The sequence below is a fragment of the Leiobunum rupestre genome, chromosome 4 (genome assembly GCF_980474605.1).
Source record: "Leiobunum rupestre chromosome 4, qqLeiRupe1.1.hap1, whole genome shotgun sequence".
NCBI lineage: Eukaryota > Metazoa > Arthropoda > Arachnida > Opiliones > Sclerosomatidae > Leiobunum > Leiobunum rupestre.
Window position 1 is genome coordinate 42,909,403 of NC_143387.1, and position 19,519 is coordinate 42,928,921.

Sequence of the window (19,519 nt, forward strand, 5' to 3'; positions counted from 1 at the left end):
TTTTACGTCTACGTCGAAAACTCGAAATTCAATAGTGACCGGTTTCCCGTAAAGTGGTCCACAAACGTTTCATATCGTCTGCAACAATTTCTGGTTATAATATACAGTAATTTGACTGCTGGTTCATTATTTGATAGTTATTTTTTAACGTTTTTAGATTAAAATAATTAGCTTTTAAACAAACAGCATGTTAAATGGCTGAAACTTATAAAGATGGGGTTTTAAGCCATGTTAGTATTGAAAAACAGAACAGAATATTTAAAATTATTGTTATTGGAGACTCTAACGTTGGAAAGACTTGCTTAACTTATAGATTTTGTAGTGGCCATTTTCCTAATAAAACTGAAGCGACTATTGGAGTTGATTTTAGAGAAAGAACAATAGAAGTTGACAACGAACAAATTAAAGTTGGTTATATTTTTTGGGGATTATGGGAGCCATGTAGTGTTGCCTACAATCATGTTTTTTAAGCATCTAGGATATAGGCTGCTTCATTATGAAAAAGATTCATTTACTTTGCTTAATGAGGCATCCCATTCAATATTGCTTAACAGTTATTACAATTTAAGGCAGCTTTGATGTAAGAATAGCTCCTGCTATTTTTTTTTATTTAAAAATGCATACGAAGGTTACATGTGAAATTTACTGTGAAAAATAATAAAATTATTAAAAATTAAATATAATAAGCGTTGAATATCTACTGCTGACGGAGGTATAGGTTAAAATGGGGTGTTGGGTGTCACATGTTTTTTGGGTTAGTTTCTTTCATATCAGGACCGCAAATAATTAATATTTCACAATTTAACTAGTTAAATTGTACGATTCCAGATGGCGCAACTACATAACATAAAAATGCAGTTGGTGGGGCGTCCTAGTGAACATTTGGAGTCAATACTTAGTTTACGAGTCTGTAAAGAAAAAAAATGCCTGTGATCAGGACCCCTCGGCAGTCTTTTTTTTTTAACATTATTTAGCCATTCCATTACTCCATTATAGCCATTCAGATTGAAATGCCTTAATTGGGATTTGACAGACAGTGTGTCCAAAGATAAAAGAATCCTCCTCATTGACTTAGTTTTATGTTTATAATTACATCATTTAAAACCAGCAACTACCAGAAAAAAATGTTGTTAGGCATTAACAAAAGTAACAAATTTACCCTTACCAAAAAAATAAATTGTCTATAGGAACTTGGTTTTAAGTTTGTATTTGAGACAAATAGAAAATAAATACTAACTAAGACCATACTTAAAAACAACTTTACACCAACTAGACTACTAAAAACCAACTAATTACAAACTTAAAAAAAAGTATTTTCCTGCCAACTTAATACAACATATTTAACTAAAGTTAAAGGGGTAATAAGTTGTATTAAGTTGGCAGGAAAATACTTTTTTTTAAGTAAAGTTGTTTTTAAGTATGGTCTTAGTTAATATTTATTTTGTATTTGTCTCAACAACTTATTTTTTTGGTAAGGGTAATGGAATTAAATAAATTGAAAATGGTTCTAGCACCTCATAAAAAGGGATAAAAAAACTAATATTTTATTTTTGGAGTACCGTTTATTTAAATTTAAACATTTACGCTTGGGGAAAATCATATATGGTGGGAATAATTAAAGCATCTTTTGCTGGGAATGTTGGTCCCTAATTAAAACCATATTTTGTAACAAATTTGTGAAACATTTTAGAGTATAATTTAAGTGGTTTCCATTTATTATGACCAAGAATTACACGTAAATGTAAATTTATTACTGATGTCTAGTTTCTGCCTTATGTGGACTAAACTAATAACGGTGACATCATCTTTAAATGCCACTGTTGTAATGCTAGTTTGGTGGCACTGCTGTAATGTTAGTTATTCTTTAAAATATATTTAAAGCAGAAAATTTTAAATATTCCTAAAGTACTATTGAAATTTTAACCATCTGATATAAATCAGCGCAACACTAGAAGCTTTTATAGAGACCCAAAGCTCAAACTTATAACAGAATGGTGTCTCTTACTGAGAAAAATTATTATGGAACAATTCCAAAATTTATTGATTTTTACTTTAATTATTTGACTATTTTTAGAACCCCCCCCCCCCTTTATGCTCGCAGAGTAAGCGCTTTCCCCTTAAAAAATCTAATCAGATTGGTATCTCATTGCTTAATTCCTAAAACTGAAAAAAAATTGTTTTATTAATAAAGCAAATAATGTTTATTGCCTTAATTAAAGGCGATTTAAACCACTGATTATGTGATACAAAAATTTGTCCAAATTGTTAATATAGACAACTTTTGAATAGCTTCAACTTTGGGACACAGCTGGACAAGAAAGATTTAGAAAAAGTATGGTTCAACATTATTACCGAAATGTACATGCTGTGGTATTTGTATATTCTGTTACAAATATTGGATCATTTGAAAGTCTCCCACATTGGGTGGAGGAATGTGATCAACATCAACTTACAGCTCAGGCAAGTGAAATGTGCACTGAGCACATTTTCACAATGTCAAATGCATGCATGTAATATAATACAGTTAAGAATTCTAATTTCCATTAAATTTTAGTAAAAATTAGGAAAAAAAATTGTAATAATAAGGAAATTTATTTTAATTGTAAAACTACCAAAAATAAATTTGGCATTCAGTTAACCATTATTCATGAATAAGACTTAAAAATTTATTTTTGGGAAAAATTGTATTGGCATTCATTTTCATAAATTATGGATGATAGATATTCCAATAATTTTACAAGTTAGGAAAATTCTGAATAAAATTGTCGATGAATGGAAGGGATTTAAGTTACGTAATTATTCAAATATATGTTCCTTAAAAATAAGGTAAATACAAGACATAACCATTTATTTTATTACAAATATATTTGAGATATTACAAATTCCACAAATGTTAGTATAGAAAATAACCCTCGGGGCCAGAGGAAAAATCGTCTGGTTTACCGATGGGTCTAAGACCCACTCTGGCTCAGGTTCGGGAATGTATTGTCTTACTAGCAATCTCGGCTTCTTTGAAAGCCTTGGTGTTTATGCTAGTGTTTTTCAAGCGGAAATTGCCGCTATCTGCTTCTGTGTTGACTTTGGTCGTAAAAATAAGCTTCATGGCATTATCCAAATTTATTCGGATAGTCAAGCGGCCCTCAAGGCTCTCAACCAGTTTGAGATCTCTTCAAAGCTGGTTTATAGCTGTTTGAATCTCCTCTCGAAGCTAGGCACTAACAATAAAGTTCAGCTCTATTTTGTTCCTGGCCATCGGGGGTTCTATGGTAATGAGAAGGCCGATGTCTTGGCCCAGAAGGGAGCAGAGGCTGGGTTCTTTGGTCCTGAACCTGCCGTTCCTATCCCCTCTAGCATAGTGCACGGCCTTATCTTCAATTCTATGACTGACCTGCAACTCGAGCTTTGGCTTGAGATGGATGCAAGTCTTTGCCCTTCTCCCCTTTCATTAATAATAATAGTATAGAAAATGAGCACTGTTATATGATTAAAGATAATTCATGGTGATATTTTGCCCTATTAAAATTTATTTGGTCTACCATCTACCTTTTATTCATCAACAAATTAATCAAAACCTGACCCCCATTTCTATTTAGTGGCGGACCTCTTTCAAAATTTTTTTATTAAAAGCTAATTTATTTACTTCCTATAATTTCGTTTAAAAGGTTCCAAGGATTTTAGTGGGAAATAAATGTGATCAAAAGCCTGTTCAGTCTGTGTCAACAAGTTTAGCTCAGCGTTTCGCAGATTCTCATCACATGCCATTATTTGAAACATCAGCGAAAGATGATTCTGAAAGTGACCATGTAGAGGCAATCTTTTTGACTTTAGCACACAAATTAAAGAACTCTAAGCCTATGATGCCACCACCATCTTTGATATCCCGTGAACCTTCCTCCATTGTCATAGACAGAAAACCATCACATCGAAAGGCAAATTCATACGAGGAAGAGGGAATATGTGCATGCTAGTTTCATTTAGTTTTTAGCATGACTATGTAATGTATTACTTCACAATTTTTGTAATTGATAAAAATACATTAACTATTTAAACAGGTAGCTCTTGCCAGGTGGAAGAGATCTTACTAAAAAATTGTACCTTTCATTTAAAATTAAAGATAAAATCAAAACTAACTAAATACCTGCAAAAATTCACCAAAACAACAAGTTATTTGAAAGATTTGTTTGTAGAAAGCCAGTGTTATACAAAACATTCCTTGAAGGTTTAACTATAATATAAGAAAATTCAAACAGATACCTTTTAAAATCCAAATTCTTAATAATTGGCCCTTTCCCACCTTGTAATCTAGTTGTATGTATAAATTAAATTATTCTTGAGATATTCACCTCGTATTTTAAATATTTTATTTAATAATAATAACAATAATCAGCTAGGCTACTAATTTTCCTTTCACTTGAGGGGCTTACCGCTATCATTGTCTAAAATGATTAATTTAATCACTTTGTAATTGCTTAATTCCTATATTATTCTGTAATCAACCCGTAATCACTTTGTAACCACTATAGTTGATTACTGATTGCGTAGTCTGTGTAAAAAATCATTTGAAGTGTCTAGCCCCTTGCTCAGAAGTTTAGAATAACTTTGGGGGAAGTATCTACCTACAAGGTTTTACTTGTAACATCCTTTTGACAGACTGAAACTCTCGATCAGATGTGCATTATTAAAAAGACTGAAAATATTGCATCGATAAATACGCATTTTCCATTTTCTCAACATGTGTGACATATAATTCAAGGCAATAATTATGGCAAAATCACGAATTTTGAAAATACTAGAAAACTACAGTCTGTTTCCAAAGCCATTGAAGACTAGTATTGAACAGTTAGTTCTTGTGAAGTGATTGCTGTAAAAGGATGCCACAGGTTTTTAACAAAGATAGTAGAGAGAGAGTTATAGATACTTAATTCACCCCTAAATGTGTATTGTAAACTTCTATTGTCATTGAAAAGAAAAAAAGTTATATGAACAGAAACTCGTATGATTGTGCCTAACTATCCAATGTTAAAATTATCTCCCTTTTAAAAACTACAATAAATCAACTTATCAAGGGACCATAAAAATTTCTTTTTAGCTCAGACTAAAATTATTCCAAAGAGTTAAATTTAGATTTTTGTAAAAAAGAATTTGAAAGCAGGGAGTGAAGAGCAGTTAGGAGTAAACAGGTATAAGAAGTAGAGAGAAGTATGTGCGGCCCCCAAATGACTGACTAACATTGTACTTCATATTTTCCTAAAAAAACTGAAGCGCCTAATGGAGTAAATTTTAGAGGAGGACAATAGAAGTTGATAAAGAACAAATAAGTTAGTTCTATTTCTTTGGAGCTTATGGGAGCTTGCTAAGTTGCTTAGAATTTTTTAGTCTTGTCTTTCTGCTCCATACATCCAGTAGAAAAGACTGTTGTTGTAAGTAATGTGGACGTATTTACTACTTACAAAATTTTACATCAGAAGTATTTCTGCCCACTCCACTTTACTCCCTGGAAAAGAATACGCTATGAAAGTTTTGATCATATCTATTTAACTTTGATGTAATTTTATGGGAGAATAAACTGAATTAAAGTAAATTTTTAGTTGAATTGTATTGTTCCGAAGGATGTATTCTAGCCTATAATTTTTTTGTTTTCATTTGTAATATTGGAGAATATTAAACTTAATATAATGTAGAATAGTATTTTTAAATTTATAGTTAATTTTTTATATGTTATAGGTAACGTAGAGAGCGAACATTATTTTCATTAAAAGAACAGAAAATAGTCACCATATGCTCTTTGATATAGCACTAAATTGATTTTGATATCTGTTGCACTTGGCTATTATATTTGATAAATGATCAGATAAAAGGAATGTCTTCCAAATTTCGCCCCCCATCAAAACGTTTTAGGTCTGGTGCTCAAATTTGGCACCAAAACAGACTAAGAAGTCTTGGAAAATATGGCGGAGAATTCACATAGCTGAAATGTTGGAAAGTACTTGCATTACCAATGTATGCATATCAAGGTGCTCAAGCCTTTGAGCTACATATTACAGTGAAAAAAGGAAATTGAGAATACATTCCCTCCTAAGCAAGTCTTGTCTTGCAGGTAGGATAATCACTAATACCAATGAAATGAATATGACTGTGGAGTTGGTTGGCAATGCATTAAAAGGAGGAAAGTTACAAAATCCATGCAAAATATAGGTAAAAATTCCAAAATTTTCCATTCCATAGACGTTTGATAGAAAATTTGGATTTTTAAAACTTCCAAAATCCCACACGCTAAAAAAGCAAATGACTTCAAACCCCTCACCAAATATACCATAACCTAATCAGTGGCGTAGACAAGGGACGGTTTCTGGGTCCAGACCCCCCCTTGGGCCTACCTTTGACTGTACTAAATTTCCCCTTCTCAACATTCACATACTTCGAGCCCCGCTTGACGAATTTCTGGCTACGCCACTGAACCTAATACAAGTTCTAGTATTAGTTATCCTCTTGGAAGAACTAAAGATAAATTCCTTGGCTTGTCTTTTACCATTCGTCTTAAGCCAAATTTGCTTTTGTCATAGTCATTGTGAATTTTTTTACCTACAGATTGAAAGTAAGTCATCTCTGATTCAGTAATAAATGGAGCCTATTAAAACTTGAAAATGCGATTGCGAACTTTTGTTTAACTGTTAGTCTGAGCAAAAAAACCATTAAAGAATAAATTACCATTCTCTGCCTCTTCAGCATACCTACCGTTGGCAATTGCAAAGGACAATTACAGTGTGCTCCTGTAAGCTGGGCGACTCTAAAAATTACATTTCCGAGTTAAATACTTCAAATAAGAAAGGAGTCAAATTATCGATTATAAGAAAATATTAATTTTCAATCATAATTAAATCTAACAATGACTAATTAACCAATTTTTCCAGCCCAATTTCTGGAGAATGGTGAACCTAATCAAATTCAAATGATTTCAGTTATAAGCAATAAGCAATGGGACGTACATTGGTTATAACTGAAATAATTTTAATTTTAATTAAAAATTAAGCGAGAAGGCATGGTTGTTTACTAGCATTGACTTCTGTCTTAAGTTTATGATAAATTTCAGTCTGCAAAATGGAAATAATCTCAAAGAAAAATTCAATGTTTAACATTTTATTGAAGAAAATTTCAGACTCCCCAAAGAGGGTTAAAATAATATATTAACATGATGATTTGTTTTAGACTCAAATTTTACATTTTTAAACAAAACATATTGAAGGAAATGTTACTATATAAGTATATAGTAGCATCACATGCATAATTTCCCTACTGGGATTTATTATAATAATAAATATTTCCAGAGAAATTTCTGTTTAGCCAAGTATCACAATTAAATGAAAGTATACACTTGTTAACTGAATTGAGTAAAATTTGATTCAAAAGTAAGTTATTTGGTTCTTTGGCAAAATTCACCACTACTGGTAACTTACATGTATATACCAATTCACAAATTTAACATTGACAGCACATATTTACCATATACCCATTCCACACATGGTCTGAGAAAATTTCAAAATTCAAATTGAATTACACTGACAATTTTAGTAATTAACTTTTTTCAAGGTACCAAGAAATGCAATGGTGTTACATTTTAGTGATGTTCTATTGTTTGCAAAGATCTCTTAAGTGTAATTATGTATTTCAAGATAAATTTTGACTAAAAAAATCACAGACCAATATGCCATTCACTAGATCATATTAAATTTATTTGCTAGTATAACAAGAAAAACCAAAAATTATTTGAGGAAAGTCAACATAGTAAATTTATAGGAACAGATATATATTTCACCCAGTGAAAAACAATTACCCAAACCTCTGACAGAAGAAAAGTTACAGATAATCTCAAAATATTTCAAGAAGTAATTTTCTCAAATTTCAGCCATATTTTCAAATTAATCAATCTGACTAGTCAAGTATATCAACTTCATCCAGTGGCAGCGCTAAGGGTAGGCTGACGTAAACAGCCATAGACTGTTCAAATGGGATCACCGCATTTTATTTCTTTGGTACTCCAAAAATAATTGTTAAAATATCAAAAACTCTGTGAAAGAACTGTAACAAAATCACTCCTTAAGATTAATTTCATTTCTTTGTACAAAAAAACAATTGAAAATTAAAAACTAATAATTCTATAATAGCGGCCACAAAATTAAAAAAAAATCCTAGTGCAGCTACTGAGTTTATCAAGAAAAATTGGAATGTATTATATTTGTAAATATTAAAAAAAAACCCAAGAAAATCTGACTAAAAAGGTGTGACGAGATATTTTAGGAAACTATACTTAAGTATTTTTAACCCTTTTTCACAAGAAGTAAATTTGATGCATATTCTACGCTTTTACTAATAATATTTGTAAATCTATTAGTATCCATCCGTCAATATATTAAGTAAGTCAAAATTAAAATATTTTGTATTTTTAATTCAATTTTCTTACTGTGTGCAGTGCTATAAAAACAAATCAATGAAAAGCGACTAGTATATTATTATTATTATATCTTAGACCAGCCCTCATTTTCCAATCGCATTGTGAGTTGAGCAAATATAGTTGCACTGTGTTTAGCAAACCACAATTACTGCATTTAAATTTTCGACATTTACTAAATCATTTTTTTAATTATTAAAATATGATAGGTGACAGAACAAATAAAATTTCTTTCAGGGGAGGTGCAATGCCATAAATATATTCTTGCAACTAGACGGTTGATGTATTTTGGTAGCCTTGAGCTTAAAATGTTTAACAATACTGAAAGAAAATTTTTACGCTACAGCTGTTTAGCTTTCAAGTTTTTACCAAGATTTCCCCTCCTTCCCAGATGTATAAACATCCTAAAGAAGGAATAGCTCCTTCAAAACCTTTTTAAATATTATAATGAATTTTCACACTTTTTACTTCTCATTGTTAATGAATTTAAGATACAATATGCAATATATAATGCAATATTTGCCCAACACGCAATTCACAAGGACTTACAGACAGGTCTCTCGAAGGGCTATAGCACCCTTAATAAAACATATCAAAATGATTTACAGACCCCCTTCACCAATGTAAGAAAATAGAAGCAAATTAATAGCATGTCCAAAATCTAAAAAATAAATATTTATGTTTAGGAAAAAAAGAGCATTTTCGGGGCTTTATATGTGTATATAAATAAAATCTGGAGGAATTTGTCATCCTGAACATCACTTATTTTTTATTTAAATTTGATTTAATGTAACTATGTTTTTAGCTGGTTGATGAAATTAATTGCTCTTTATAAAATAACTTTTATAATAGTATCAACAACCTATTTATGCAATTATCCTATTTCTGTTCATTCAATATTTTCTACGTTCAGTTTGTTACCTCTAAATAGTATATTTTTCCTTCATACTTTAAAAAATACACATACCACCTTAAATGATAACTGGCAACCTCAATAGAGACAATAGGTTTTAGAACTGAGAAGCGAATAATGACAAGGTGTCATGTTCAGACTAAAGATACTCGTACGTTATCTGTTTACAACAGTGGGTTCTTAATAGTTCACATACATTAATAAAAATGCTACGGCAATTTTATCAGTAAAGGTGGCATATTATTTGTATAATTTTATCACTACAGGATTATTACACTTTGAAACCTGATGTATTTTTAGACAAATCATAAAAAAAGAATTGCCATAATATTAGCAAGTGCATACTTTAAGAAAAAACTAAAAATCCTAGTAAATTAATAGTTCTATGATAGAGTTATTTGAAATTGACACATTTTTAGTCTTTGCTTTTCTACAGAGAATACATAGTAAAACCTCTGCACTAAAATAATTATTCCGTGTGGTGCCTTAGCTCTGGTGAAAGGTTGTATAACACCAATTAAGGGGTTAACCAAATTTAATCATTTCATTTTCTGGTACTGTATTTTCGAAGTAAAATAAAATAAATGGAATGCATCAATTTTAAACTTGTAATTGATGTTAAGCTAAACATTATAAAAGTTCGGAGCATAGATATAATGTTACAGTTTTAGTTGTCAAATATTTTTTTAAATACAAGTTCGTAGCTTGTGAATACACAAACTTCTTTCAGTACAATGCACATTTGGCTTCAATGTAAATTTAACAGATCCAAAGATTTCATGATGGAACATTCAGAAATTATTTTGTTACTGGCCATTGTCACATTGCCAATGCTAGTACCGCAGCTTAAAATGAAAGCAAAGAAATTTGACAGTAAACCTGCTGAGTCACGATAGATGGCTAGTCCTAGCCGATGGTACAAAATCTATGGAATATTTGTCAGCTACATTATCTTTTTCTAGTGGAGATGCTGTAACAGACAAATATATAATAGCTAGGTTCAGGGTTGGCAGAGAAAAATTTTGATTTTTCAAACCAAAAGTGGGAAAACATAGAAATGATAATTTACTCATCAAAATATGTTTAGCTTTACAAAAGTAAAAAGCATTAGACTGCTGTATATAACTTTCTCTATTAAGATAACTATTGATTTTGCTATTTTTCAATCTGTTTTGTAATATAGCCAGTTTTTAAGATTTGCTAAAATAAGTTTGGATGTTGAAAACCAGCTTTAATTTTCTACATGCCTTTTTGGGAAAACAAAACCAGCACATAAAATGTACCAAATCTTTAGAGGCCAACTACTGCAATAAAATATGCTTTTGAAAAATCTTGATAAAACCCAATAAAATCATGTTTTAACCAGAAAAAAATAACATGAATTTTTGACAACAGATAGATTAAAGTCATCAACCACTATTAATAGTATAGTATAGTTTCCAATCAATATTAAACAACAAAATTTTACATATTGCTCTATAAAAACCTTAAAATGATAAACAAGAAGTCAATTCTAACAATAAATTTCATTTACACAAGTATTCTAACAATAAATTTCATTTACACAAGTAGTTTCCAAGTTATTAAATTAAATGTCTTCAAGATTCTGAAATTTACACATGTATTGATGAGAACAAAGGTGCATTGTCAATCTAAGTGTAAATGAAATTTGGTGTTAAAAGATTTTATAATTTATCAAGTTATATAATTTTGAACTGATCTTAGTTATTGCGAAACTAGCTAGCAATGCCACAACTGATACTAGAAGGATTAAACATGAAAACTTTACATTTGTATTTGGATTCAATTTTTACCTGACTTATACTTATTACTACTTTAACATACCAGGTATATTTTAAGTGTGGACGGTACCAGGGATAGTTCTTAAAATATATTAGACATTTGTGTTAATTCTGACTAATAATACTGAGAATATACCTTGACAAATCCCGATTCTGGGATAGTAGTTAAAATAAAAATTGAGGGTACAAAAATTGTAATCCAGATGAATGTTTCTAATAAAATACGCATAAGCTTATTCGAGATACTTTAAGTGAATCTTTCCTAAAAAGATAGGAAACTTTCTAAGTGAGATAAATATAAAAATTAGGAAATACTCACTCTTTTTGTGCAATTCAGTGGAAAAAATAAAATTTTATAATGCGGTAATTAATTGGAATGGACTTCATATCAACAAAGAAGGAAGCCTTATATGATCACGCAAAAATTAAAATGTCTTTAAATATTTAAAAATTAAAACTGTACAAGAAACTTTGTCTTGAGTCTTAAAAAACCATCTTATAGTCACACAAAGTTTTGTTTTTTCCCACATGGGAATACATAACTGTAAAATAATAGGACATTGTCTTCTTTCATCTTTTATACGTCAAATTTAAAATGTTCTAAAAATAAAGTGACCAGAGTTATGGGAGCTTCGCATGTGTCTTAAACCTATGGCATTTAAGGCCTAAAATTTTGTTTAGATAAAAGCTCGTCTTTGCAACTCAGCCACGTCACAATCACAAAAACACACTGCAAAAAAATTTTCAGGAGAATTTACAGCACGTGTGTTCACTTTCTTCGCCATGTTCGGAAAATGAAGAAGTGGCCATTTCCATATTTGCTCCACTGCGGCCATAACTGGTGATTCGAGCTTCTCGTGTTAACCTAATAGCAATTTCGAGAAAAAGCTTTTCCACATTGTCAGATTCTTTGGCTGATGTTTCTATAAAGTACATATCATGCCTACGGGCAAATTCTTCTCCTATTAAACAAGGAATCTCTCTGTCTTCCCTATCTGTCTTGTTCCCTGGAGGTAAAGGAAAATCACTGTAAGCCCATTTAAATGTGGTTTTACTCATATTTTTATGCTTATTATATGTACGCAATAAATGGACTATACACTGTAATTATGGGTAAATAGACCACACTGAACAAGACCCCCCCCCCAAATATATTTAAATAAGTTGCTCATATAACCCTTCGACGGTCGACTCGCCTTTGGGAAAAAACGCTCGCGGCTAAAGAACAGTAGCCACTATATGTATAAAGCGCATAAATGTTTTTTCGTCCCAAAATTTTACCATTATACTGTCAGACTTGTAAAAATCCCTGAAGAAGGAGGAAGAGTTCCTCCGAAACGTTGGATTTTTAAATAAATAAATTGTGAATTCTAAATAAGTTATGATTAGCTGCATCCAATGGCATATGGAGTAATAAATTTACATTTTCCCAACATTGACAAGCAAAAAATGGCAGCACCTTTCAAAGGCTCAAATAGATACACTATCCTCATGTTGAAGCCAAAGTGCAAAATAAGGGCTCGCTTTTACCAGTATTTAGTATCTACCCAAAATTAAAGTATAATTTAAGAAAACAGATATCCACGATTGGAATGTATACCATCAAAAGTGATATAACTACCAATAACTTGTCAAGGTAAACATTGAAATGAATGTATTCAAGAGGAAAAGGGCACAAGAAAGCGTTGGAAAACAGGATTGGAATTAATTGTGGTTAAGTAGTAAAAATCACTTTATTAATTTCTCTGAACAGTTTCTTTTTTTGAAAACTGGAGGTCCCGGGAACAAGTCTATTAATTAATTGCTATGGTACTCACTGATATAAAAGGACCCTTTTTGTAAGTTTTAGGAATTAGTCCCAGAGATCGGCAGACTCTGGGCTCTAAAGAGTCCGAGAGCTATTTTTGGGCGCGAGCGAGAGCTCCACTCTTCCGGAGAAAAGAGAAGAGCGTGAGCGCGAGCTCCACTCTTCGGGAAAAAAGAGAAGAGAGCGAGCGCGAGCTCCACTCTTCCGGAGGAAAGAGAAGAGCGCGAGTGCGAGCTCCACTCTTCGGGGAATAAGAGAAGAGCGCGAGCGCGAGCTCCACTCTTCGGGAAAAAAGAGAAGAGCACGAGCGCAAGCTCAGCTGCTAAGAGTAAAAGAGAAGAGCGCGAGCGTGAAATCAGCCTCTGAAAAAAAAGAGAAGACCACGAGCTTCAGCTTCTGAGATAAAAGAGAAGAGCCCGAGCGTGAGCTTCAGCGGCGCCCTTAGAGAGCGAAATTTAAAACAATTGATTCCCGCCTTTCTTCACGAATCACATCACGTGGTGCTTTTTCTGAATGTGAATTTCCCAGAATCTATCAGCCTCTGAGAGAGGGCGCTTCTCATTACGAGCAGTCTGCGAGCTCTAGCTCTTCCTCTTAAAAGAGCGCGAGCATGGGCTCGCCCTCTTGTACTAAAAGAGAAAAGCGCGAGCGTGGGCTCACCCTCTTGTACTAAAAGAGATGAGCGCGAGCGTGGGCCCGCCCTCTTGTAATAAAAGAGATGAGCGCGAGCGTGGGCTCGAGCTACTCACTGTGAAAGAGAAGAGCGCGAGCTCAGAAATTTGGTTTTTGCCTATCTCTGGGAATTACTAGTTCCGAGGTAATTATAATTAAGAACAAAAACAATGAACATTTCTATTTAAACCTGGTTGAGTAAATACCAAGCGGGTAGTCACTTAAGTAGTCAGGTGTACAAATCATAGGTAATCATGGAAATTAACTTTCAATAATCACCGTAAATCACTGGAAATCACCGAACAATTATGAGAAATCACTGGTAATCACCAAACAATTATGAGAAAGTACTAGTAATCACCGAATATTTTACGAAAATCAGAAATCAGGTGTACAAAATATTTACGAGTGACTACCCCCTCAGTAAATACATGTAATAAAATTTTAAATCAGATTTAAGCTTTCACATGTATCTACCACAGATGAGTAATATAAACGACTTACCAACAAGCACCCTTAGAACTTTTGGATTTGCATATTGCTCTATTTCTCTAAGCCAATCTGGTAGACAATCAAAAGTAGGCTGACAACTAATATCGTAAACTAAAATCAACGCATGCGCACTTCTATAGTAACTTTGTGTAATGGATCGGAACCTTTCTTGTCCAGCAGTGTCCCAAATTTGGAGCTAAAACAAGTAAAGCGATATCTTCAGTTATTTGTACAAAAGAATTATTTCAATAACTATTATGATATACTATGGTATAAATAACATACAATTTGTGCAGGCGATGCTAGAGCTTTTACCTCACAGGGCAGTCTGAGTTTTGCCTCCTCTCACAATACTTTTTTGCTAGCAACATTGCCCCCAAAAGAGTTCCCTCCTAGGTGGACTAACCCCTAACTACGCCAATGCATATAATACAAGTTTGATACTGAAGCTTGGGTTTCTCGAAAAATAATTAGCCTGTGATTTTTTTAATAAAACCCCATTTCAGAACTTGAAAGAGTAGAACTATTACGCTTCATTTCAAATGGTTTAATCCATGCGTATTATTTATTTCATTGGTATTGTTTATTTATAACTGGTATAATTATGTTGCATATGACTGTGATAATAAAAAACGTTTTTACCTTAACTTTTTCTCCATCTATTTCAACTGTTTTAATAAGAAAGTCCACACCTATTGTTGCTCCTTGACCTGGTGGGAAGAGCCCCTGCAAAGACCAAATTCCATATCAACACCCAGAACAAAGTGGAAAGTGCATTAAGTGTCTAATCGTTATGTCAGAGTTTAGATCCTTACACTTACTATTGCCAATAACCTCTGCTAATATTTTTTTGGGGTAAGGGAAAAGGATTTGGAGGGATAACCTTGTGACAGTTAAGAAATCACAATATCTACGCGTAAGTGGTTGAACCACTCACTCCACTAATGTAAGAAAATTAAACAGAACTGAACAGTAAAAAAGGTCATATTTTTAAGAAAATTAAAAGAAATGTATTAACACTAAAAAAAAATATTTTTATAAACATACCCTTACCAAACAATAAGTTGGATTTTAGTTTGTATTTAGTCGGCATACACATTTTAGTTGATATAAGTATAGGCTCAAGTTGTCAGCATATTTCAAGAAACAAGTTAAAGGGGTAATAAGTTGTTATTAAGTTGGTGGTAAAACACTTTTTTCTTTAAGTTGGTTTTTAGTTAATATTTAGTTGGCATTTGTCTCAAATACAAACTTAAAACCAACTTTAAGTAGTTCCTAGACAACTTATTTTTTGGTAAGGGTAGTCTACTACACACGTATCCCATAAAAGGTGGAACTTTAAAATATAGGGTACTCTACAGTAAAAATTTGGTTCACAAGTGATGGGCAACAACATTCAACATAAATGAATGCACCTATTACTAAAAGTAAATATTTCATACAAAAAGGCTCGGACTTATGGCTTTTAAGGATAACCTGACATTTATTGAGGGCTTTAATTTTAAACCCTCCCTTTGAAACTAAATATTTAAGTGCTGTGCCATGTTTTGTTAAGGCAAATAAATATTTTCACTTTTATGAAATGTTATTTAATTTATTTAAGACAAAGCACTCAAGCCATTTGCAGGTAATATTAATTATTTAAGTTCACAGTATCTGTCAAAGAAAATTAGAATAAAATAAAATTTTATGAGCAATGAAACATATCTAGTGCTAAAACATTTGCAGACAATTTTTTAATACAACTATAACTGCCGCCGTATGAAGAGAAACCCACCAAAAAATTTGATAATCAAATTAAGACATTTTGAGTTAAAAATATTACTACAAAAGATTAGCACCGTATTATGCCAATTTTACCTGGGTAAATCGTCTCACTAAACATGTTTTTCCAACACCTGCATTTCCAATTAGTACAACCTTGAACAGGAATTTATAGTCCTCCATTTCCTTTTTCCTAATACATTAAGCCTAAAAATCAATAAATATAAATTAAGTATATAAAAAAAAAATATTATTAATGTATATTATTAATTCACTATAGTTTTTGATTAGTTTTTTGTAACCCAGCCACCATAATTAATGGTTTTAAAAGTCGCTTGATGACTTAGGCCTAAGGTGGTGCCTTGAGTATTAGCCTAGCTGATTATTATTATTAGAAAGTACCAAACATTTGGTAGTTGTTACTACTTTAATGGTTGCTCAGATCATAACAGGAAATTATATATGTATACACTTGAAATTCCTAAATGATTCCCGTAGAAACAGACGTGACTTATTGCAGAGATATATTAGCTTAGCTGATTATTATTATTATTATTATATTTAGATCAATTTCATAGTGAAAAACATAATTTCTCCAAGAACTTCAATGTGAGAATGTTGCTGTTTATTTTAATAGCAAGCATTTTCCATGAAGAGCTTACCACCAACCAGCCACCGATAATTGGCTTCACAAGTCACTAATTGACTTCGGCCTGTGTGGTTCCTTGGGTATTAGCTTAGCTGATTATTATTATTATTCTTAGTGACGCTGTACAGCTAATAAATTTCATAATTTGTTACATCTTACATTCAATGTAGTATCTATAGGTGCATTCACAGCGTACTGAGGATGGAGCCTTAGACATTCTAAGTGTATACAATACTGATTATCACTAGTTATAGTGACAACAAAAATGATATTATTGATGTGGGTCACTTTCTACTGAAACAGTACTATAAAAAATACAATTAAAATAATTATTTTTCCTATTCTGTGTGCTGTTTAAAAGAATATAATAATTAAAAATTACATTAAATATTATCAAAATTAAAATTAAAACCTACGATAGAAAGATAAAATTTAAAAAAAGAACCAATTCAATTTTGTTTTTAATTATTATATCTTACAAAAATTACAATCAGCACAAATCATATGTGGAAGTATACCTTATGGATCTATTAAATTTTTTAACACAATTTTATTATTTTTCATAATTATTTTATTATTATTATTCAATGATAAAAATTCTGTGGTTCTAAATTTTCTTTTGTACATACGTTCAATGAATACACCCTGACTAAATTTATAAAATCATATTTGCTTGGAATTGATAAAATATTTAAAACCATACTATCGCTATACTCCAAAGCAGGCTTCTTGCATCTAGTTACGTGTAACTTCATTCGGCCTATTATACAACAACCAAATTTCCACGGTTCAAAATAGCCCTGATATTCAAATAATAAATTTAACAGTTTTTCTGGTTTCTTCCAAAATTCAATACCACAGAAAAAATACTATTATGATGTTATAATAAGTAATACCTATGCAAACTGCTTAAATATTTGCAATACATCTATACCATTAAATATTAGGATTTAATACTTACTAAAATTAAGGGATATGTAAAATAAGAGAGCAGTGGGCTTTGTTGATAAAAAAAATTTTATAGTAATAAGAAACAATTACATGGGATGATGGGAAGCACATCTGATACTTTACACAACTCTTATGATGTAGCAATCAAAGTCTGATACTTGATCTCATCCCTTATCATTTGTCCATTATAAAAATCTTACCAATACATAGGATTTAATAGAATGAAATTAGTAAAGATAACGGAACTTACAATTACAGTAAAATTATACACCAAATGGACATATGATAGTTGAAGCAGTGAAACGTACCAGACTATTCCTCCCCACTGGTTATTTCGGACTAAGTAATAACCCTAGTTTTATCCATATATACATCATGGTCTAGTTGTCTAAATGTAACCTCTGGTAGCTTTGGTACTCTTTATTAAAGTGGATGTGATACACATGCAGGTAATTATTAGGTACAAAAATCAGGGAAAACAATTATAATTTCAATATAATTTCTAAGTAAGGAATATAGGCTAGATCAATACCTGGTATATATCAATGATAATTTCATTGTGTATGGTTTCCATAAAGATGTAAATCGAATAATACATTTTGTAAAGGTGATATTATTAATATTCGATAAAATACCATATTAAATATACTCGAACTAAGCCTACACTATCGTTATGGTTCAAGAACTAACAGCTTGCCTAATATTGACATTTAGGGTTACTCGTTTCTGCCTTCTCTAAAACGGTAGCAGTGCTTCCATTTCGGCAATTTCACTAAAAGTGAAATAGGCATGGAATTAGGCATAGAAATCCGATTTCTATGGAATTAGGTGACCAAATATGGATCAATTAAATTTATACTTTCTTATTCACTTATAATACCTGGATGGAATTGACCTAAGTCGTTCTTCGGATTGATGAAAGGAGTTCATAATCCACTGAAATTACAATATAAAGCGATAACGAGTAACTAGCTAGAACCGCTTTAAAAAAAAAGTAACGGAATACCATAATACGCTTCCTGCGTAGTGTAAACTTTGGGCAGAACCAGCTGTCAGAACTCAAAAGTGTCACCGCTAACTGGTCGAGTTTTCGATTGCATGTAAGACGTTCCCTGCTCATTCAAAACTCTCTCTACGCAACAATTAGCCTTTTCAGTTTAGTGGTCAACGGGAGAAGCAAGAACTAGATGCAAGAAGCCTGCTTTGGAGTATAGCGATAGTATGGTTTTAAATATTTTATCAATTCCAAGCAAATATGATTTTATAAATTTAGTCAGGGTGTATTCATTGAACGTATGTACAAAAGAAAATTTAGAACCACAGAATTTTTATCATTGAATAATAATAATAAAATAATTATGAAAAATAATAAAATTGTGTTAAAAAATTTAACAGTTTTTCTGGTTTCTTCCAAAATTCAATACCACAGAAAAAATACTATTATGATGTTATAATAAGTAATACCTATGCAAACTGCTTAAATATTTGCAATACATCTATACCATTAAATATTAGGATTTAATACTTACTAAAATTAAGGGATATGTAAAATAAGAGAGCAGTGGGCTTTGTTGATAAAAAAAATTTTATAGTAATAAGAAACAATTACATGGGATGATGGGAAGCACATCTGATACTTTACACAACTCTTATGATGTAGCAATCAAAGTCTGATACTTGATCTCATCCCTTATCATTTGTCCATTATAAAAATCTTACCAATACATAGGATTTAATAGAATGAAATTAGTAAAGATAACGGAACTTACAATTACAGTAAAATTATACACCAAATGGACATATGATAGTTGAAGCAGTGAAACGTACCAGACTATTCCTCCCCACTGGTTATTTCGGACTAAGTAATAACCCTAGTTTTATCCATATATACATCATGGTCTAGTTGTCTAAATGTAACCTCTGGTAGCTTTGGTACTCTTTATTAAAGTGGATGTGATACACATGCAGGTAATTATTAGGTACAAAAATCAGGGAAAACAATTATAATTTCAATATAATTTCT

At 31.6% G+C, this 19,519-nt stretch overlaps 2 protein-coding genes and 1 long non-coding RNA gene across 5 annotated transcripts; 1 reads left to right on the forward strand and 2 right to left on the reverse strand.

Moving 5' to 3' along the window:
* The first annotated feature begins 117 nt into the window (after positions 1-117).
* Positions 118-5,615, forward strand: LOC149947892 (ras-related protein Rab-33B-like). The gene is made up of 3 exons (XM_090171471.1): positions 118-407; positions 2,290-2,460; positions 3,663-5,615. Exons 1-3 carry the CDS (start codon positions 195-197, stop codon positions 3,966-3,968), a joined length of 690 nt encoding a protein of 229 aa, XP_090027597.1. The 5' UTR covers positions 118-194; the 3' UTR covers positions 3,969-5,615.
* Positions 5,616-9,188: 3,573 nt separating this feature from the next.
* LOC149947893 (uncharacterized) lies at positions 9,189-10,741 on the reverse strand. Its single transcript, XR_016480316.1, has 2 exons — positions 9,890-10,741; positions 9,189-9,849 (listed from the first exon to the last, which is right to left on the reverse strand). It is a non-coding gene; the product is annotated as an uncharacterized LOC149947893 (long non-coding RNA).
* Positions 10,742-10,969: 228 nt separating this feature from the next.
* On the reverse strand, positions 10,970-18,272 carry Rab30 (RAS oncogene family member Rab30). Of its 3 annotated transcripts, XR_016480286.1 has the most exons (6): positions 18,029-18,272; positions 15,993-16,103; positions 14,775-14,858; positions 14,145-14,328; positions 11,205-12,168; positions 10,970-11,120 (listed from the first exon to the last, which is right to left on the reverse strand). XR_016480286.1 is itself a non-coding variant. In XM_090171425.1 (5 exons), the coding sequence occupies exons 2-5, from the start codon at positions 16,077-16,079 to the stop codon at positions 11,906-11,908; spliced, it is 618 nt and encodes a 205-aa protein (XP_090027551.1). In that variant the 5' UTR covers positions 16,080-16,103; positions 18,029-18,272; the 3' UTR covers positions 10,970-11,905. The 3 variants fall into 3 exon arrangements, 2 of the variants coding, with proteins under 2 accessions (XP_090027551.1, XP_090027552.1); XM_090171425.1 differs by having other exon boundaries at positions 10,970-12,168; XM_090171426.1 differs by lacking the exon at positions 18,029-18,272 and adding an exon at positions 17,507-17,530 and having other exon boundaries at positions 10,970-12,168.
* Between the last annotated feature and the right edge of the window lie 1,247 nt (positions 18,273-19,519).